General features: G+C 37.3%; 1 protein-coding gene across 2 annotated transcripts in view; it reads right to left on the reverse strand.

Moving 5' to 3' along the window:
- The window catches only part of TOX (thymocyte selection associated high mobility group box), a 387018-nt gene extending 367795 nt beyond the window's left edge, over positions 1 to 19223 (reverse strand). Inside the window, exon 1 of one of the 2 annotated variants that reach the window (XM_069099996.1) lies at positions 18725 to 19223. In XM_069099996.1, coding sequence (XP_068956097.1) covers positions 18725 to 18823 — 99 coding nt within the window. In that variant the 5' untranslated portion in view covers positions 18824 to 19223. The remainder of the gene's footprint in view (positions 1 to 18724) is intronic. The other variant, XM_069099995.1, reaches the window with a different exon arrangement.
- Positions 19224 to 19712: the final 489 nt, after the last annotated feature.

The following is a 19712-nucleotide window of genomic DNA, read 5'->3' on the forward strand; positions in this document are numbered from 1 at the left end:
TGCCAATTCCTTCAGGACCTGAAAGCAAGTTTTTGTGAGGTTGGTCCCTTGAACTCAAAGGTAACCAGATATCCATTTACCATTGCCCTTCTTATCTTGTATCCCAAGTCCCTGTTAACCATTTAGTTCTACTCTTTCCAATTTAATGATCCCCCTACATGGCTGAAGAAAAAGAAATGAATCAAAAGTCAAACTGTTTTCTCTTTGTTGCTCCTTCTTACTCACCTTGAACAGATCACCTATCCCTTCCTATATCCTTCTTTTTTTTCTCCACTATATCTTAAACATAAAGTAAAATTCATATATGGAGACTCTGGACATCAAATTGATTGGCATCTATTCTGCCAGTTATGATGCAAAGAATTATGGGTAAATCACTTCATCTCCCTGTGCCCCAATATCCCCATCTGTAAAATGAGGAGTTTGGACTTAATGATCTTTAAGATAATTTTCAATTCTAACTCTATGATGGATCCCACCCAGGGCACTTTACAGATTATTACAACCTCTAGGAGGTGATATCATCTACTCTACCAGACCCTAATGATGATGGGAATGGTTGAAAAATGGCTACACAGAAACGGAATCTCAGTAAGAACATGGACAGTGGAAGAATTAACTGGGGCAAGGAGAAAGTAAGGTGTGTACTTTGAAACTAATACAAGGTACAACACAAATAATTATTTCTAGAGAAATTTGCTACTTTTTCAATCACATTTCAGGGCTGCTTAGTGCAGCGGATCTATTAAAGAGGGCTTGGAAGTATACCTGAGGAGGGGTTCTGACTGGGTCTGAATCCCACTTCTGACGAGTCTAGGGTGGGGAAAGAAGACAGCCATGGCTCAACATCAAAATGGTCAGGTGTTATTTTTAGGGAAGGCAGCTTGGTGCATTGAAAAGACCAAAAGTTTTGGGATCTGAGGACCTGAATCAAATTCCAACTCTGCTACCTACTAAATGTAAGACCTTAGCAAAGTTATTTAAGGTCTTTGAGCCTCAGTTTCCTCAAATAAGAGGGTCAGATTGGATGATCTCTAAGGGCTCTTCTAGCTCTGACTATGAAATAATGTCTTCCCAGGAAGTAGCTTCTTAGTACAAGGCAGAGATTTGGAATGTATTTCTCTTCCCCACCCAGATCTTTTCCTTTTCCTTTCCCTTTCCTGCATTTCAGAAGTTCTTTTAAGAAGTTCTTTTTTCATTGTGTTTACCCTTAAAATGCCCAAGGCTTGAATCCCTCATTCTATCTTGCTGGTGGCTGTACCAAGCAGGCTCAGAATCCATTCCTGAAGCTCTACATTATGTGAATGTTCCCTAGAGCTTGCCCTCCCCCTTTTCCAGAGCTTCACTTCTAAGTCTAGTATAGAGTAGATATATGTTCATGGCCTTCGGCAATTACTACAGCCCAATGACTGAAATAACTCCTCAGTGGGACTCCCATCCCTTAGTGAAAAAACATTTTCTAAAAACTTTCTTACCAATGAATAAGGGCATTAATGGAAATCAGGAAAAGATTTAGGATGACTAAAAAGTTCCCACTGTATGCTCAATAACCAACCTGTCCTAAGAAGGTCTTAGAGCTTCCCTTTTCTCTGATCCATTGTGAAGACTAGGTACAGATTAGTACTTAAACGGGTCTTTGAACTTTGCTTGAGGACCTCAAAAGTTTTGCCTGTTAGAGATGTCTAAATACCCCGGGGTACATAAAAACTCCTCTTAGACCCTCAGATGTCCAAACAGTATCTGAAGCCTGATACTCTCTTTTAACATCCACAAATTGTTCACTCAGACTTTTTATTTAAAGACCTCTGGTAAGGAAGAAGTCACTACCTCAAGAGCTAGCCTATTTCATATTTAGCCAGCTGTAATTATTAGTTTTTTTTTTTTAAACACGGAGCTGAAATCTGGCTTTTATAAGTTCCTTGCACTGATCCTGTTTATCCCCTCTGTTAGGGCCAATTCTGTTCTGAGGGACATAATCATAGAATCCTAGAGTTGGAAGTTATTTCAAAAAGTCCTGGAGTCAAACATTTGTCTAAATAAAATATATACCTTATATGGGAAAATGTATTGACTGCTAACATACATTTTTTTTTATTAAAATAGTAAATTTACAGGTAGGCCTTAAGAATTCAGTGTTCTGGAAATCATAGTTTGTATGTAAGAGATGTGCCTTTTGGCTGAATTAAAAGCCACTAAGGTTTATCATTGATCTATCTCTTTTAAAAGTAAGAAAATACAAGTTGGGCAGTAGTGGAAAGCAGACTGCATTAGGAGTCACAGGACCTGGGTTCAAATCTTGTTTTAGTTACTTAATAACTGTGTGACCTTGGGCAAATCATTTAACTTCTCTAGGCCTCAGTTTTCCAAACTGTAAAACTAGAGGTTTGGACTCGATGACCTCTCATAGTACTTATAAAAGGACTATTCTAAATCTGGATTTTCCAGTCCCATGGGCCTAGTAGGCACAATTACTGTATATCTGCCTGGAGTCACAGTCCCTTAAAATAAGCTAATGCTTATTTTAAAAAATCATTATACACTCAAGCTTTAGAAATGGACAATGAAAATAATTTATTTGAAGCTTTATCAATAAAGCCCTCTAGCTTGATGTAAAGTACATACTAAATATGGAAAGTTAACATTTCACCCAAGTGCAAATTCTTACCAGTTGCTCTGTCCCATTCACTTGAAAATAAGAAAGTATAATATATAATATTTTATGAATACATCTCTATATATATATATATATATATAAAACAATGACAAAGACTTAACAGAGGCAAGAAAGGCAACAACTACTTTAATACGAAAAAGGTTCTTTACTAGATAGTTCTTTACTAATACAGTAAATACTAGTTCTTTGCTAATACAGTAAAGTTATTTACAAGAGTTATCATCTATAAAGTGCAATGTGTTCAGCTGAGGTCCCCCTCCCCCAACTTACACTCTGGAAGTGCATTTCAACCTCCCTTGCCTGAGCTCTCAATATAAAGCATGAAACAGTCTTCCATTGATTTAGAAAAATTTCACTATTGCAGAACATAAAGCTAAGAGCTTAAAACACCATGAGTTTTTGGTCTTTTGCTTTTAAAAGGATCAGTAGTTCATTTAAACAGCAATTACACTGTACTCTATGCCATATAAAGGGCTGACTCATGATGCTGTAATTTTACACTTTGCAAGAGTGTGTTGAGATAACATATTAGAGCCCTGGACAGTGTTCAATCCCTCTGGGATGTCCTAAGGCTGCAGAGTCACAGCTTTTCAACATCACTATACTTATTACCCTGGCTATATTTAAAATAACCCTGATGCTAATCTCATTCTTGCTAATTTAAGATCACATAGAAAAAAATAGGTTCAGTGTTCAATTTACAACCTGAGTGGCTAATTTTCACATCCTGTTAAATAAAAATAAGGGAGGAAAAGCCTTCCTCTTCTCTGTTCCATATGTATTTTTCCTAATTTAATTTCCTGTTCCATATTAATAAGCCCTTGACCAGTTTAGAGACCTAAGGCTAAAGTTATCTGAAAATGAAAGTTGTACTCTTGTTTGGAAAAGTAAAGATTCTGCATTTAGACGTCTCAATAAGGTAGCTGGCACACCCAGGATAGCAAATCTTGGCAAAGAAACAAGTGCCACAGAAATTAATCTTTGGCTTTAAAGCTTCTCAACAGAAAAGGTGTTCTAAAAACAATGCTTAAGTATACTTCTTAATGTCATCATGCAGAACAGTAAAATCTCTTGGTTTTTTTTTTTTTTACTTAAATTCATATTCAGTTGTGTGAGAATCTCACCACTCTATCTTTCACTTTAATTCTTTTAAGATGCTAGATTTTAAAAGGCAACTGACCTCAGTAATTTTTTCCATTGCTTTAAAAAAAAAAGTCTGTTCAAAGTACTCTTCAGAAAAAAAAAAAGGAGGGGGTGGAGAAAGATAAACACACTTCTCATAGTGACACAAGGAGAATATGGTCTGGCAGACTTTTCCCAACTTGTAACTGAAATTACTTTACATCATCCAAAGAAATTATGGGTGTAAAAAGTAAAAATTGCTCGAATGGATTTCAGTTTGACTTTCAAGCAGCAAAGGCTATGGGGACACCAAGTGTTTCCCCTTCAAAAAATGAATAAGAAATGACTATGGGTTTTATATACACCTCTCTCTCTCTTTCTCTGTCTCTGTCTCTCTGTCTTTCTCTGTCTCTCTGTCTCTGTCTCTGTCTCTCTGTCTCTCTCTCTGTCTCTCTCTCTCTGTCCCTCAAAAATGGCCATTACCAAAAAAAAAAAAAGAAAGAAAAGAAAAGAAAAAGCATTTTTTGGCACGGCTGACCTGCAGAGATATGGAGCTAAGCAGAGTCAGTGAATTCACTCACTCTGATATGCACACATGATATGCAATTAAAATCTCCATTCACATTCCTACCGGGTTGTCAATCAAGAGAAAAGCCTTTTTGACAACATTCAGTGAAGCGTACCAACTAACCGCTGAACAGGAACTTAAACAGTAACAGCTTTTGTTACTCGCAAGAACGGATTTTTTTTTTAAACCAAGATTGGGTTCAGTTTCTAAGAAATCATTATGTTCTGAATTTGAAGGCCTTTCCTTAAAAATGAAAAATGTGTCAGCAAAGATTTTGTATGGGAGGCTATGTGATGTAATACCTAGAAAATATGAAATATGTTGAAAATTTTAACCTTTTTGACTGGAAGTATTTAACTTTTCACATTTAGAACAATGAACAATACTCTTAAATGAGGGCTTCCGGGAGAAATGCATCTTCTAATCTATGCTAAAGTTTGTGATAGACTAGATGGTAAAAACAAACTTTGCACATTGATCTACTTACCTAAGCTATCTAAGATGGCATAGAAAGTAGCTGACCAGCTTGTGAAAGTAACACAGGAAGGCAACTTTATTAATCATTAGGAGAATATGAAATATGTGAGAAATACTGCATGCATCATACTCTTCAATTTATGATACTCTATAGAAAATATTATGCACATAAATTCTTTCCAGATGAACATAGAAGACACCCTGGCCCATAACTTAGTTTCTGTTGAATATCTAATCAATGTCTATGCCCTTGATAATAGCATATTAGTGTGCTTTAAAGTTATAAATCCATAAAAACAAGGCACAGCAAAAATTGAACATAGTATGTGTGTTAATCAGATGCTGTGTCTGTTTTGAGCAACCAGTCTTTGGGTTATGATTTTTAAATGAGTTAATAGTACCAGATATTGAAATATTTGTCTCCTTACTTCTCCTACTCTGTAGCTGAAGAGAGAGCAGATGCATCCTGACTATTAACAGTCATGACAAATTGCCTTACTAATGAATGCTACACACTGGAAGTGCCACAACTGATTAAGCTACCATTCCCCACTACCAGACAGAGAGAGACTGGGGAGCTCCAGCATGGACAGCTCTGATACTCTGCCAACACGCCTTCAGGGCATAGCGCGCTATTTAGAAAAACACTGTAAATTCCATATGAACATATTAGAAAAGCCTATGTGTATACAACAGGTTTGTAAAGAACATTAGATAAAACACTTTAGATTGCAGCTGATGAGCCATGGCAAATGGATATGTTTGAACTATTTGGTATCATTATAAAGTGATGTTAAAGAATATTTCTGTTGCATGTTTGTTCTCTCTTCCCCCCAACTTCCCTCCCCAACCCCCCAACATTGCTTGTGCTTTGCATTTCACATAAAATCTTTCTTTTGTCAGTTCCTTTGTTGGTGCAAAATTGGCCGCAGTTCAAATTCAAAGTACTCCTATTCATTTACTGACCAATGTCATTCTAGTTCACATCAGCCAGCGAGCTAAGCTCTAAAAAACATAAAAGGCTTGCTTCACCACTGACGAATAATGTGTACATTTTTACAGAGCTTAAACCTTAATGCTTTCCCTGAAACTAACAATACAGTATATCTTATCATTCCTTTTTCACAAGCAGGCAGCTGCTGAAACGCTTGCCACTTCAAAATATCAATTGCTTGCCAGAGTTGTCCTCAACACACCCTGTCAAACTCATGTATATTGTGCAATGAAAACGGTGCAGGGCTGAAAGCTAGAAATTGTGTCAAATTCTGCTGTAAGGGTATGATGTGCAAAGAACAATGTATGACAACCGTAGAGACTACAAACAATGGCATTGGAGCCAGAGACTTCATATATCACAACTGTGCCTGTACATATTTTATTGTAGGCATTATATATTTAAAGCATGACAAATGTACCATAGTACATTATGGGGGCTACACAAATAGAAGCCCTACCACTAGTTTGGCTTTTTTTTTTTAATTTCTCTTGAAGATGAAAATGATGTTGGAGTTTTGTCTCTTTTTCGTTACTTAAACACTGAAGATTTCCCAGTCATGTAGGGAAAAACACAGTTATCGAGATGAGTAACAGAAAACAGAAGAAAGCAACACAAGATGAGAAAAGGAGATTTTGCTCAGTTAACATTTTGACTTTTCTCTTAAGACACAATAGCCAGGATTAGGACCAAGACAAACTGAGGCTATCAAGACAACTACACTATCACTATGCCTATAAATTGTTGTATACCTAATTTTAAAGCAGATAAGTGCTGGTCTATTGATTTGCATGATTTCCTAGCAAAATAGAAATCCCATATGAATATGTTCTTTGTGTGCAGAAAATATGGGCTGAAGAAGCTTTTACTCTTATTGCTTCTCTATGCCAGAAGGACAATTAAGAAAATAATACTTCACCAGTCTATCAGATCTGTAAACTTAATGACAATTCCATAATGTCTATTTAGAGGTTAAATACTACCTCTCCAGTCCCCCTCTTGATTATATTTATTTTAAATAATCTGGGTTATTGAGAAGGCACTTTTCTTCTGAATGTCAACTTAAATGAACATATAAAATCTGAAAATGGCCTAATTTAAGAAGACACCAAGTTAATTATAAAGAAGCACATGACTCCAATAAACCCAAACTAAGTCATCCATTGATCACAGAGATGGGAAAGACTGTTTAGGAGGAAAAGATAAGTATATGGAGAACTATTCATCCGTCCACAACCTAGCTTAGGTTGTAAAACCTTTTTCACATAAGTAGCTCTGAGGAGAATTAGCTGACAGGAGGCTAAATGAAATGAAAAGATAATCTTTCAAGGTGTTAATAAATATTTTGGGAAGAGAATAGGTAGTTTAGGTGCTTGGGGGTGCTGACCTTTGCTGTGTTTATTAGTGGGACAATGATGCATTATTAACACACAGCAGCTGTACCTGAACTGCTGCCATGAATATAATAGCCTTTTATAGCCATCAGGGGAGTGAGATAGGAGGCCTTTATTAACCACTAGACATGATTAGCACATTATGTGAACTTTAGTAGGCAAATTATCTCTTATTGAAATATAATGTTGGTTATAGCTAACTGTAAACATGATTTTAAAAACTTCCCAATGCAAAACTAAATACTTTACTACCATTTAGCAAATTATTGGTTAGTAATCTTTGGAAATCTCTTCTTTGTCCAATGTGTTTGTAGGCTCTTTATCTCAAAAGGGAGATTGAGTCATCTGAGACAAACTGTAAAATTACTTAGCGCTACAAGTTCATGAATATTAACCTTTAGAAATACAGCAATGCATACAGGCAAATTTTCTCACTACAATTAGGTAAAACTGTTAATGAACTAGAAAAGCTGCTTTGGGATTTTTCTTTTTTATTTCTTTGGGCATTTCTTAAAAAAGATTAGTTTTGCAATAAATTTTTCAAGAGTTAACTTGAAAAAGTAACAGCATAATTTACTTCAAAAAGCTTAATTTTGGGAAAGGAAAGATTATCCCATTAGCCTTAGTAACTGAACATAGCACTGAGAGTCCATTATGAGCAGTCTTTTATGCCCTAGCAGAAAGTCATTAACATAAAATAAATCATTAGCTTTGATATTAAGCTTCTACTATCTGCAGGTTTCTATGATTAATGTTCATGACTGCATCTGCCAAATGATAAAATATACTTTTTGTTGAAAGGTTATCCTGCCTTTTTATTATTAATATTCCCCCTATCCACAATAGTTATTAGCATCTTAGGCTGGAGTTCTTAGTGTATAGTCATAGAATTCGTTTGAAAGGTGGTATGATGACAACCAATGCATATATTCTTGGTTATACATATATCTACATATTGCATTAATACATATATGATATACATATATTAAGTGTATCTATGCATGCATGCATGTCTATACACACAATCACATGTATATTAAATAAGTTGCAATAGTTAAGGGGGAGGGCAGGGAAATGTGTTCCAAAGTGATAAAACCACTTCCCCAAGCCCACTTGGTCCTCTCTTGACTTTGTTTTATATACTATATTGCACAATTCATGCTTTTTTCTGACACATATATCAGAGGGGAAATTGGGGAAATCTGGCTAACCCAATGACAGGAAATGCAAATAGTTTTCTCTTCCTAGTTGTGGAGGGAGGGCATGTTGTTGCACACTATCAGCTGATCCAAGAGAACTGTTGGTGCATAATTTGGGGGTGAGGAGAGGAAACCTTTCATACAGAACATCTTTCAACAAAGAATCCCAAAGTACTGTTTATCTATATTGATGTTAATCTTTACTTATCATGCTGCTTCTTTGAGACTAACAAATACTTTTTTTTTCTCCATTGAATATGTTGAACATGATTGGGAGAGAATACTCCACAATGACCTGGCAATTGAATTCAGACACTAGCTACACTTTTATCAAGGGATACAGACTGAATTCATGCCTGCTAAGAGCGGGAACTAAAGATCTCCCTTCCTAACTTTTTTTAGTTTTGTCTAGGGAATAATCATCATTTGGTCTTTAAAGTTTTTGTTTGTTTCCATTCCACTTGCATTCAGAAGGAACTCCACAAGTGTGCCCCAAAGGGACTAGATGTGGGACTCTTTTAGATTAGACCTTCTTTGCTTTGGAAAATTATATTAGCTATGCTATTTACTTTCACTTCCTTAAATAGAGGTGATAACCAGAGTATTCCACAAGCTAATATGCTTTCCCTTCTTCTAAGATTCCCCAGTATAGGCTTTCTGGCTTTATGATCTACAAATACACCCATAATCATAGGAAACAACAATATGATTTAATAAATATCAGCCTCTCTGTTTAGGTAACCTACAACTGTGAGAAAGACCTTCCCCTTTCAAAAGGAGCATGATGGGCGGGCGACACCAGTCAAGAATAGGAATGCTAAGAGAATCTGACATTTGCACTAACCTGGATTTGTCAGACATATATAACATTCAAGTGTGTTTTGTAACTTGGAAGGCTCTGTATTTTCTTAGGAAGAAACAAAGCTATTGGCATCTATTTCTGCCGTTTATCTAGGAAATCTTATAAAACAGTCACAGAGAAGTGCTTCTCATAACCTAGCAAGGAAATATATTAGAAGCTTGGCTATTGTACCACCACTTTTAACATCTAAAATGAAAAATAGACAAACAAGGAAAAAAAGGATTTAAATGACCTTTAATATAGTGTGTATATATATACATATATGTATATGAGTATACACACACAAAATCATGCTTCATATATAAAATGAAAATGCAAGGATAGATTTTTTAAAGCTAGCTTAAAAAATTTAATTAAGTTAAACTCTTCATATATCAAAATAAAAGGTACTGAAAAATATTGACACTCCCTGACATGAGCAAAGGCAGAATTTCATTCTGGCCCTCACCCCTCCCCCAACTATACAATCAGCATCTAAGCCCAGAACATTACGATGTTGCCATTTTCAAAATGAATGCTGTAGGGAAACATGTTATAACCAGGAAAAGCTCATTCAGGTTAATGTGAATTCCATGTCTTAAAGTATTATGGAAGTGCTGCTATAATTAACAGTCTGTTGGCACTTCCATTATAAACCACATTTTTAAGCAGTTTATAACTCAACTGTTTTTAATGAGAAATTGCTCTTCAGGTTGAAACTTGGCATACAGGACCAAGTTAACAAATTTTGTTAACAAAAATGTCTCAGGTTCATTAGGATAGGTATAAACCAGAATATCCTGTCAATACAGTTTTCCAGCAGTCAGTCCATGTAACAAAATTCATGGTCAAAAGTAAAAGCTATTGTTTCTGCTGCTGGCACCACCAACAATAGAAGGCCTGCCATAGGCTCTTTCACCCTGAGATATGGTTAACTTCAAAGTAGAATGGAGATAAATGGTAGGTAGTGTTACAGTGACTGATACCTCCAAGGCCAGGGTTACATTAAATTGTTGCTGCTCTTATAAGCATTCAGTGTAAATAAATAGCAGGAATTAGACCATTAAAATGTCAGAACTTTCAATTAGAACAAAGATTATAACTATGACTCATATTACAATAAGATCTGGCAGTTGTGATTAACTATGATCTAGCTTAAAAAAAAAAGGTGAAATTTTATATACCTACATGATGCCATCTAGATTATTATTTTTACTACTAAAAAAGAATGACCCTGGAATATTTAATGATGAAATGCATCTGATCAATATACATAATTATTGATTTCCATTTTTTTAAAATCCAAATATGGATATAGGGTGAGATTTCTATATGGGATATCTAACCGTTACCCAAGAAATGTTGACATTCCCATTCAGACTTGCTAAGATGAGAGAAAGGCTATCCGAATGTGACTGTCTATACAAATACTACTCACATCTTGAATATAGGTACAATATTATATTCATTTACCAAAAAAAGTGTTATCTCTAAATCCTTAACTTATGATCTCTGTCACTCACAAAATCTTGGAAGTCAAAGAATTTTCTTATATTAGAAATTTTAATCCAATTCTTTCAATATAATGTGATGTGAAGACTATATCTCAAGTATAAAATTCAGTGATCTAATTCATGCAACATCTATCAACTGAGGTTTCATGCACAATGCAGCATGCTGGGCACTAGGGATAACAAGAGACATTGTCCCTATCTTCAAGTTATTTGCATTTTAGCAAGGGGAAATAAGACAAATGCACAACTAACTTTAATATAAATCATATTATAAGGAGAGGGCCAAACACAACAGTTAAAAAGATTCAAGAAAGGAGAGATTAATCATTTATTCTTTTCCAATAGAATATAAGTTGCTTGAGGGAAAGAGCTATTTCGTTTCTTTTTGTCTCCTTAGTATCTAACATAGAACCAGTATATAGTAAGTTTTTAGATAAATGCTTGTTGAATTGAATTGAATTGAATTCATAGGTAATAGGATCAGGAAAGGTTTCATGGAAAAGGTAGTATCTGGGCCAGACCTGGAAGGAATCTAAGGAAGAATTTTCTTATTAGGTAGTGTACCAGTCAGGATATGGATGGTTAAGATTGGGAATAGCAAATTATGCTGAAATAAAGTACGTGTGTGTGTGTGTCTATGTGTGTGTGTGTGTGTGTGTGTGTGTGTGTGTGTGTGTGTGTGAGAGAGAGAGAGAGAGAGAGAGAGAGAGAGAGAGAGAGGGAGAGAGAGAGAGGGAGAGGGAGAGAGAGAGAGAGAGAGTGGGGAAGAGAGAGAGAGAGAGAGACAGAGAGAGAGAGAGAGAGAGAGAGAGAGAGAGAGAGAGAGAGAGAGACAGAGAGACAGAGAGACAGAGAGACAGAGAGACAGAGAATGCTAAGAATGTAAAAAGGTAAATTTTAGCCAGATTGTAGAGGATGATTTTAAATGTTGGGCTACAAAGTTTACATTTTATATGGTAAGTAATTAGGAGTCACTAAAAGTTTTTGAGAATAGGACTGATGAGGAAAAACTAACAATAAATTTACTTCTTCAAACATCTTAATTATATTGAACCAAAATGTTTTAAAAATTAGAAGGTACTTTAGAAATCATGTAATCCAACTATCCTTTTAAAAGACCAAGATAGTAAGTTCCTAGTTCAAGGTCATAAGACTCGTTAGTGGCAAAACTAGAACTAGAATTTAGGATTCCTGATGCTCTTTCAAACGCTCTTGCCATAATATCAGGCAATACCAGCTCTAACACTTATTAACTTGAGCAAGTCACTTAAATTCTCTATTACTCAGATTCCTTATGCATAGAATGGGAGGGTTGGTTGGAATAGTTGACTCTTAAGATGCTATGCAGTTCTACATGTATAATACTCACTAGTTTGTCTTTTAGTACAATCACAGGCTCATAGATTAAGAGCTAAAAATGGCTTTCAAGGACATCAGGTACAACCACCTCATTTTACAAATGTGAGAACAGGCAGAAAGAGCTTAAGTGACTCGCCCAGAATCATAGTAAGTGTCTGAGACAGGATTTGAAGCCAGGTCTTCCTGAGTCTAAATCCTGTGAAATATCTAATAAGAATCCATGCTGCCTCTCATTCAGTATTGACTACAGAATAACCTTCCCTGATACTCTGTCCTACTCCACCCTCACAGCTGAAAATGTTTCCTCTCCTCAAATTTCCCTAGCTCACTTTGGATCCTTCCTTCATTAATATAGGGGATGGAAAGATCAGAACTGATTTCATCAATATAAGGAATTTCCAATGGGGGAAAACTCTCTTCATTTTCCCAGGTCAGTAATTCATCATAACTTATAATCTTAAGAGAGTAACCTGTAGCCCTCTGGATCAAGTGACTTTCCATGGCAGATAGCCAATAGGTGTCAGATTAAAGACTTGAACTCAGGGCTTCTGACTCCAAAGTCTCTATACACTACAATACTGTATCCCTAAACTGTAGCATATTCCCTGTGTCACTGTTTTTTCTTTGTGAACCTAAAGGCAAGAAGAGTGCATTGCATACAGTAGGAACTTGACAAATATCTACTGAATGAGTGCCTCATGGCCTTTTTTTCATTCCACTTGTAAATTCACTGTGGTAGATGGGGTGGATTGGAAGTGAATTTCCACTGATAAGAGTTGAAAGGTGGTCACATGAAAGAGAAGAAACAGGGGAAAAGAGAGAGTTGACCAAAATAATCATGTTAATGAAAAAAAGAAAGCACATATCACAAAATGGATACAACATATCAGGTACCATAAAGAAGTGAGAAAATATACATATAGGGAGCCAAAAATGTCCTCATATTCTGATTTGGGAAGTTAAAGGAAAGGAACTGCCAATGACCAATGGGGAACATGAGACATATGGGTAAACTCCTGGTGACAATCTTTCTAGCGGAAAAAAAAATGTAGACTGCAAGTAAAGACACATATAAATCTCCAAGAGGGCCTATAACTCTCTAGCATGTCCAATAAGTAGTATTAGTTGGGAGACAGAAGATAAGATGAGATGTCTTCTCAAATGATAGTGTAATAAATTTGTACAGGCTGCCATGTAGCCTTTTTCAATGACCCCCCCCCCCCAACCCTCCTTCCTTGCATAAATTCTCTTTCTCAAAAAGTCAAGATTGCAGGGAGGGCCAAGGCACCTAACCAACTCCTAAAAACTTAGCTCTAGAACTCTCAGTTTCTTGAACAAAGTGAATCTTTAATCTGGAAATGTCCCTAATTCTTCCATACCTTGCTCCTTTTCTTGCCATATAAATTATGCCACTTCTACCAAAGCCTGCTTGAAGCTTCATGCTAGTATAAGCACTAGTTTCAATAGAAGATATTTAAATGAGGGTTTTCTGATATTGCAGTTTCTTTTGCTAACTAGGCAAAAGATCAAATTGCTTCATGAAAAATCATTTCGTACCCCTTAAAATGAATCATAAAAAGTGGAAATACTAAATAGCTTACAGAATATCTTAAAATGATAGTATTGCTTTCCAAAGCTCACAGAGATAACCTTTTACAAAGAAGTTTAAACTTTAGATTACTGGCATAATAAAATATCCAACAAAGGCAAGATAGGCAAGTTAGGATTTTGCGTTCTTTTTTTCTTTTGCTTCAGTATCTTAATCTGTAGCCTTTGTAAGAGAACTATATTCTAATTCTTAGTTGTAAGTTTTTTTAAAAAAATCTGTTTAAAGACCTCAACTTGTAAAGTTAGCAAATAAACAAAACCCCCCACACAAAACCAAAAAAGCAAGTGCATTTTAAGCAGCAATCCGGAAAAAGATACTAAAAAATATGAAAACTTTCATAAATGCCCTAGCAATTCCAGAGGGGGAGGCAAGTTTCAACCAGAAACACAATGTCCTGGGGACCAGTCTGGAGCTGATGTGACCAAACTGCTTGGAACCATAAGAACAATGATTTTAGAAGCAAAATATCAAATAAAATACTGACATACAATTCTATCTTTGAGAGTTTGAGAACCCTAGGTTTTATGCATTCTGTAACTTGGATGAATGAGAATGATCATACTAGATTTGAAAGGCAAAATATCCTATGGAAATATCATCAAAGGAAATTGTGCACAAAAAAAGTGGGTGGGTGGGAGATAAAGAATAATGGTTTTCCCTTCTGAAAAGTAAAATAATGTTAAAGGATTGTACCATAAATTAATGCCAGTCTAAATTGTGAACAGATCATTTCTTTTGCATATATATGCACTGGATTTTCTCTTTCAACTAAATACATTTTTGTTGCTTTTTTGACTGGAAGGTACTATTCCAAACATTTCCTACTCTTATTCACTTAATTTGAGAAGGGCTGGTAAGCAAAGATTTGTTTAGGCTCCTTTATTTCTGACTTAACTAACAATCCAAGAAGGATGTATAGAACATGATTCCACAAAAGTAACCACTGAGAACAGTAGAGACCATTATTTTCCCTCCCACTGTTGGTAGAGGTCAGCCTCCCTGTCATTAGTAATGTCATAACATAATTATATTACTACTCCTTATGTGGGCAGATACTTAGCAACTTGAAAATACATAACAAAGTTTCAAATGTAAAAAAGTGCCACCTCCTTATCCCAATTTAGCATAAAATCAGTGAAAACAATCTTTAGAAATGACAGTACACCGAGAAACCAAAGGAACTGTTATTACTATGTAAGTATATATTTAAACTGATGATTTGACATCTTCAACTAGAATAAATAGGGCTATATTTTAGTACTGAACTCATACTGTGTGCTCATTTAATCCAATTTCTTTGTAACATTCAGTTCAATTAAGGGATACAATGTTACTTAAAATAGTCTTAATTGGCTGAAACAGGGTTATGGTAGAGCTATGTTATTCATCTATAAATGTCTGAAATAAAACTATGCTTAAAGCATCAGAAGGTGAATAGTGTTACTTCAAGTCTAAATCTGTCTGTCCAGTCTATAAGCCACACTGTTATTTCAAAGGTTGACCTATATACAGCAGCATACCATCCATTTTGCCTGTTTGTATAAGAGATACCTCACACAGTTGCCATAACCAACATTGTTTGCATTGTTCTCTCACTTTTCTCCCTCAATGGACTGTGTGAAAAAGGAGGCAAGTTTGCATAGAGATATGTGCATAGTGTAATGTGCTCTCACAATAAATAGATCAACACTAGGCTGAACTGTTCAGAAAATTCCTTCTGCTGAGTTTATTAAAAGAAAAATGAAAACAGTGGGTTTGGGGTTTTTTTTTTTTTTGCCATCTGTAAAACAGCAGTGCCGAGGTGTGCCAGTATAACCCAAACTTGTACTTTCATTTAAGAGAACTTGGAGGGGATGGTGGTATATTAATTTTTATATACTACAGTAGTAATCCTGTATCAAAAACATTTGGGCAAAGTACAATTCTGATTACATATGTAAATACAAGTCACAATCTGGTAACAGAATCAGAATAAACAATTTATAATTTGCTTTATTAATGCAACTTTCAAATGCAAAAATAATGTAGTGAGGTTATCTCACTTTAAAATATGGCTTCATTGCACTCTTAAAGAATACTGAAATTGCTTTCCAATCTGGTATGTATTTGATTAGTCCAACTGAGGTTGTTTTATTTTGTTTTTTTAAGTAAATGAAGATAAAATTTTCTTACTAAATATCTTTTCCTAGATGTATCTTATAATGCACTGGAAAGTCACTTGAACCTTCATAAAAATGAAGGATGTTTGATTATTTTCTAAACAATTGAAATATTTGATCTAGACACAAGTTTTGTATTAATGGTAATCATGATGGAGTGGAAAACACAATGTTCAGGGAAAGTAGCCTGCCTCTCAGGGGCCTAGCAAACCTACTCAGTTCACTTAATATAATCAGGGATCAGTGACAAATACATTTAATAGACTGCTACGAATAGATGTTCTGGAGAAGGCACCCTGTGAGAAATATTCACATGAAGTCTTTTCCAACTATGATAAGTATGTCTTATGACTTTGCATTTTTTAAATCCATTATTGCCTAAGATAAGTTAAATAGAAGACTTGCAACTCCTCTATAGAAAGGGTGGCTAATTTGCATTTAAAAAGAACAGTTTGCTGCTTCATACATGGCATGACTTAAAAGGAGCTTCAATGAGCTAGTCAAGAAACTCTGAGGACTTTCTAAATTAATTTATTCAATTTGCTGCACAACCCACCAAAATTATTTAAAACACTTAATTGGGAAATGATTTAATATATTAAAGTAATTTCTGATTTTCCAAAGCATTTAACTTTTAAATTAAATCTAGCCCTACTATCTTAAGAATGATGAGCAAAATGTGTATCCAAGCCATTACCTTCCTTTTGGAGCCTTAAATCAGTGCAAGATTTAATAAGGTTTGTCCAGTTTAACTGCCAAAAGGGTTCACACTCACTGGGTTTCAACTTAGGCCAACTAATTTTTGCTCGTTTGTTTTTAAACCAAAAATATCAAGAACAACCAATGCACCTTTAAAAAAAAAAAAAGCAAATCCAAACTTAAAACAGCTATAAAACCTTAATGTTTATCATTAGTTCTCTCCAATGCACAAAGTTCACTGTACTTTTAAACTTCTTCCCATTTACTATTCAAGTCAACTCTTCAAACTTCCTTAAGGATCAACTCTAGGAGAGTCTCGTGTATTGCCTACTAACAAATATTCCCTAAAAAAACCCCACAACCGGTGCTTAGCCACAGGGTGGCTAATTCCCTGTGTTCTGATAGATGTAGTTTACTTAACCTAAGTTGTGTGAGCTCACTTTTCTAATGCTTGTATCTACAAGTCTCTGATTTTTTTTTTTGACAAGGCAGAGCAGAGGATGGGGGTGCTCTCTCTCTCTCTCTCTCTCCCTCTCTCCTTGCATAATGAACCGCCACTAAAGGCTAAAGTAGGAATAAAAACATTTTCCAAGGTGTTTCACTGAAGAGCATCTCACCACTTCTGGACTGAGTTGCTTCAAAGGTTATGAAGCATCAGTTTAGTAAAGGAACGACACAGAAACCGTGCAGCTGAGGTAAACGACCAGCGTTACAGAAAAGTGTAGGGAACTTAACCTATTTGTCCAAGTTCCTCGCATGGAACTTTCAGACATTTGAAACAAAAGCCTAAAGAGGGACAAACACCCACAGACACACTGACTCTAGTATTGCTTATTCATCATTTGCTTCCCTTGTTGAAGCTTGTAAGTTTAGGGAGTTTTGGAGAATCACTTCCTGATAATTTTTCCTCCCACAATCTTTTTTATTCATATGCAGAAACATTCCCCAAAGGCAAAGAAAGGGCGATCCGCGTATAAATAAACGCCAGCTGGTTTACTCCACAGAACCACACAGAAAGTCATCCTGGTTTGCTTCTGGCCAAAGGTAATCGAAGTCCTCTGGTGTCTTTGCAGCCAACTGGGCACGAAGTATTCCGGTCCCGCCGGCCACCCCACGGTCCAGAAACACCTTCTTGCCCTCTACCACTGCGCAGAACTTCTCTCCTTAGAAGCCTGGCCAACACTGACCGAATCAGGTTGGAGGGAAATTAGTAACACAGTTTGCGGGCCACTAATGAGTCGATCTTGTCCTGTTCAGAACAAACTTGTCATCTCCCTTCGCACCCTAAGCGGGGGTACGATCTTCCCCAAACTGGTAAACTACTAAGCCGGGTGAATCCTGACAAGTGTACAGGCGTGCTAATCGAGAGTTTAGCAGCCTGATTTGATTTGTGAAAACAAAAGAGTTTTCCTGGGGGAGGGGTTGACTGGGGGACTACATCCCCCAACCCTAAGTAACTAGGGGAAAGCACTTGTATATACATTTAAATGCTCTATAATTACTTCCATTTCGAAATAATAATGCCTCCACGTCAGAAAGGTGGCAAGGAACACTTGGGGTCTGCCAGTACTGAGAGTAGGGGGAAGGGGTTAGGATGAAACGGGGCGGGGGTGGGGGGGTGGGAAGAGAAAATGGAATTCCCTTCTTACTCTCTCCACCAGTCCCCTACTTATCCCAGACCCACCCCCAAAGTATTCCGGGGTTTTGTTCTTTTTTAAGGGCTCCAAAGCGAACCTCGGCAGGCGTCCCTCTACCCGGGAACAGCAGGAAGGAACCTTACAGAGCAAATCCTGTCACTTTCCGCACAATCGCGGTGTTTTGAAAACACCCGGAGCTTCTCTACAATATTTACTACCAAACTGCAAGAATGGCTTTAGTGGGCTGCAAGCTGGAGCGTTAGTTAACTCAGGAGGCAATCTGCACATACACAGCACCGTGAGCTTCCATCCATGCAAACCAGTGAGGCAAGAACAACAAAATAACAACCCCTCACTCCTGCATTTAGGGGGAAAGGGGGAAAGAAAAAGGAACCCCACTCCCGCCATCCCAAAGAATGGATTAAAAAACAATAACAAACAAACAAGGAAAAGGCCGAAACAAAAGCAAACAATTCACCTTGTTGCAATAGTAGGGGTCCAGGCAGGGAGAGGGTCCCAGACAGGGAGTATCGGGAGCGGCAGCAGGCTGTGGTGGTGGATAAAATCTTACGTCCATTTCACTCAAACATCAAGTAACTCTTTTCCTTTCCTTTCCTTTCCTTTCTTTTTAATTAAAAAAAAAAACTGTCCAGCAAAACAATATTGGAAGGAACAGAAAGGTGTCTGGGCTTAGGAGTAAAAGAAACACCTTCCTCGCCTCACATCCGTTTGTGGTTTGTTTAAAAAAAAGAAAGAAAAAAAAAAACACACGCACAACTCTTCCAAAAAGCACCAGTCTGCAGATGTCTGCAACAGAAACAAACCCTTCTTCTTCTTCCTCCTCTCCTGCTGCTGCTGCTGCTGCTGCTGCTGCTACTCCTGCCGCCGCCACCGCCGCTGCTGCTGCTGCTGCTTCTCCTGCCTCTGCCGCCGCCGCCGCCGCCGTAGCCGCTGCTGCAGGGCAGGTAACTTCAAGTACTTATTGTTTTTCCCCCTCCCTCCCCACCCATCCCCCACTCCAACCCACTCCCCTCACCAACCCGACACACACTAACTAGTTTTCTAGCTGTAGGTATTTTTTTTTTATTGAATTCTCTAAGTTCTGGTTTTATTTTATTCTCTCCACCTTCATGGACTGGGGGGAGGGGGGGTGTCGGTAGGCAGGCACAGGGGCGGAGAGCGGGGGGAGAGGAAGCAAGCGGCCGCTACCCTCCACTCTCCCCGGAGTGGGATGGGCTGCGAAGGGACTGGACGCAGACTGGCCTTTTAGGCAGACGGAATAGCTGCGGCTGCTGCTGCCGATGCTGCGGCTGCTACTGTTACTGCTGCCGCTGCTGCTGCTGCTGCTGCTGCTGCGGCTGCCGAAGCCGCTGCCGCCGCCGCCGCTGCTGCTGCCGCTGCCGCCGCCGGCGCCGCCGCTGCCCCGGGCTCCCAGCGTGGAAGACCCCGAGGAGAAGGGAAGGGAA

The sequence above is a fragment of the Petaurus breviceps genome, unplaced genomic scaffold, assembly GCF_028583685.1.
Source record: "Petaurus breviceps papuanus isolate PSGF00001 unplaced genomic scaffold, PetGlider_PUasm1.0 38, whole genome shotgun sequence".
NCBI lineage: Eukaryota > Metazoa > Chordata > Mammalia > Diprotodontia > Petauridae > Petaurus > Petaurus breviceps.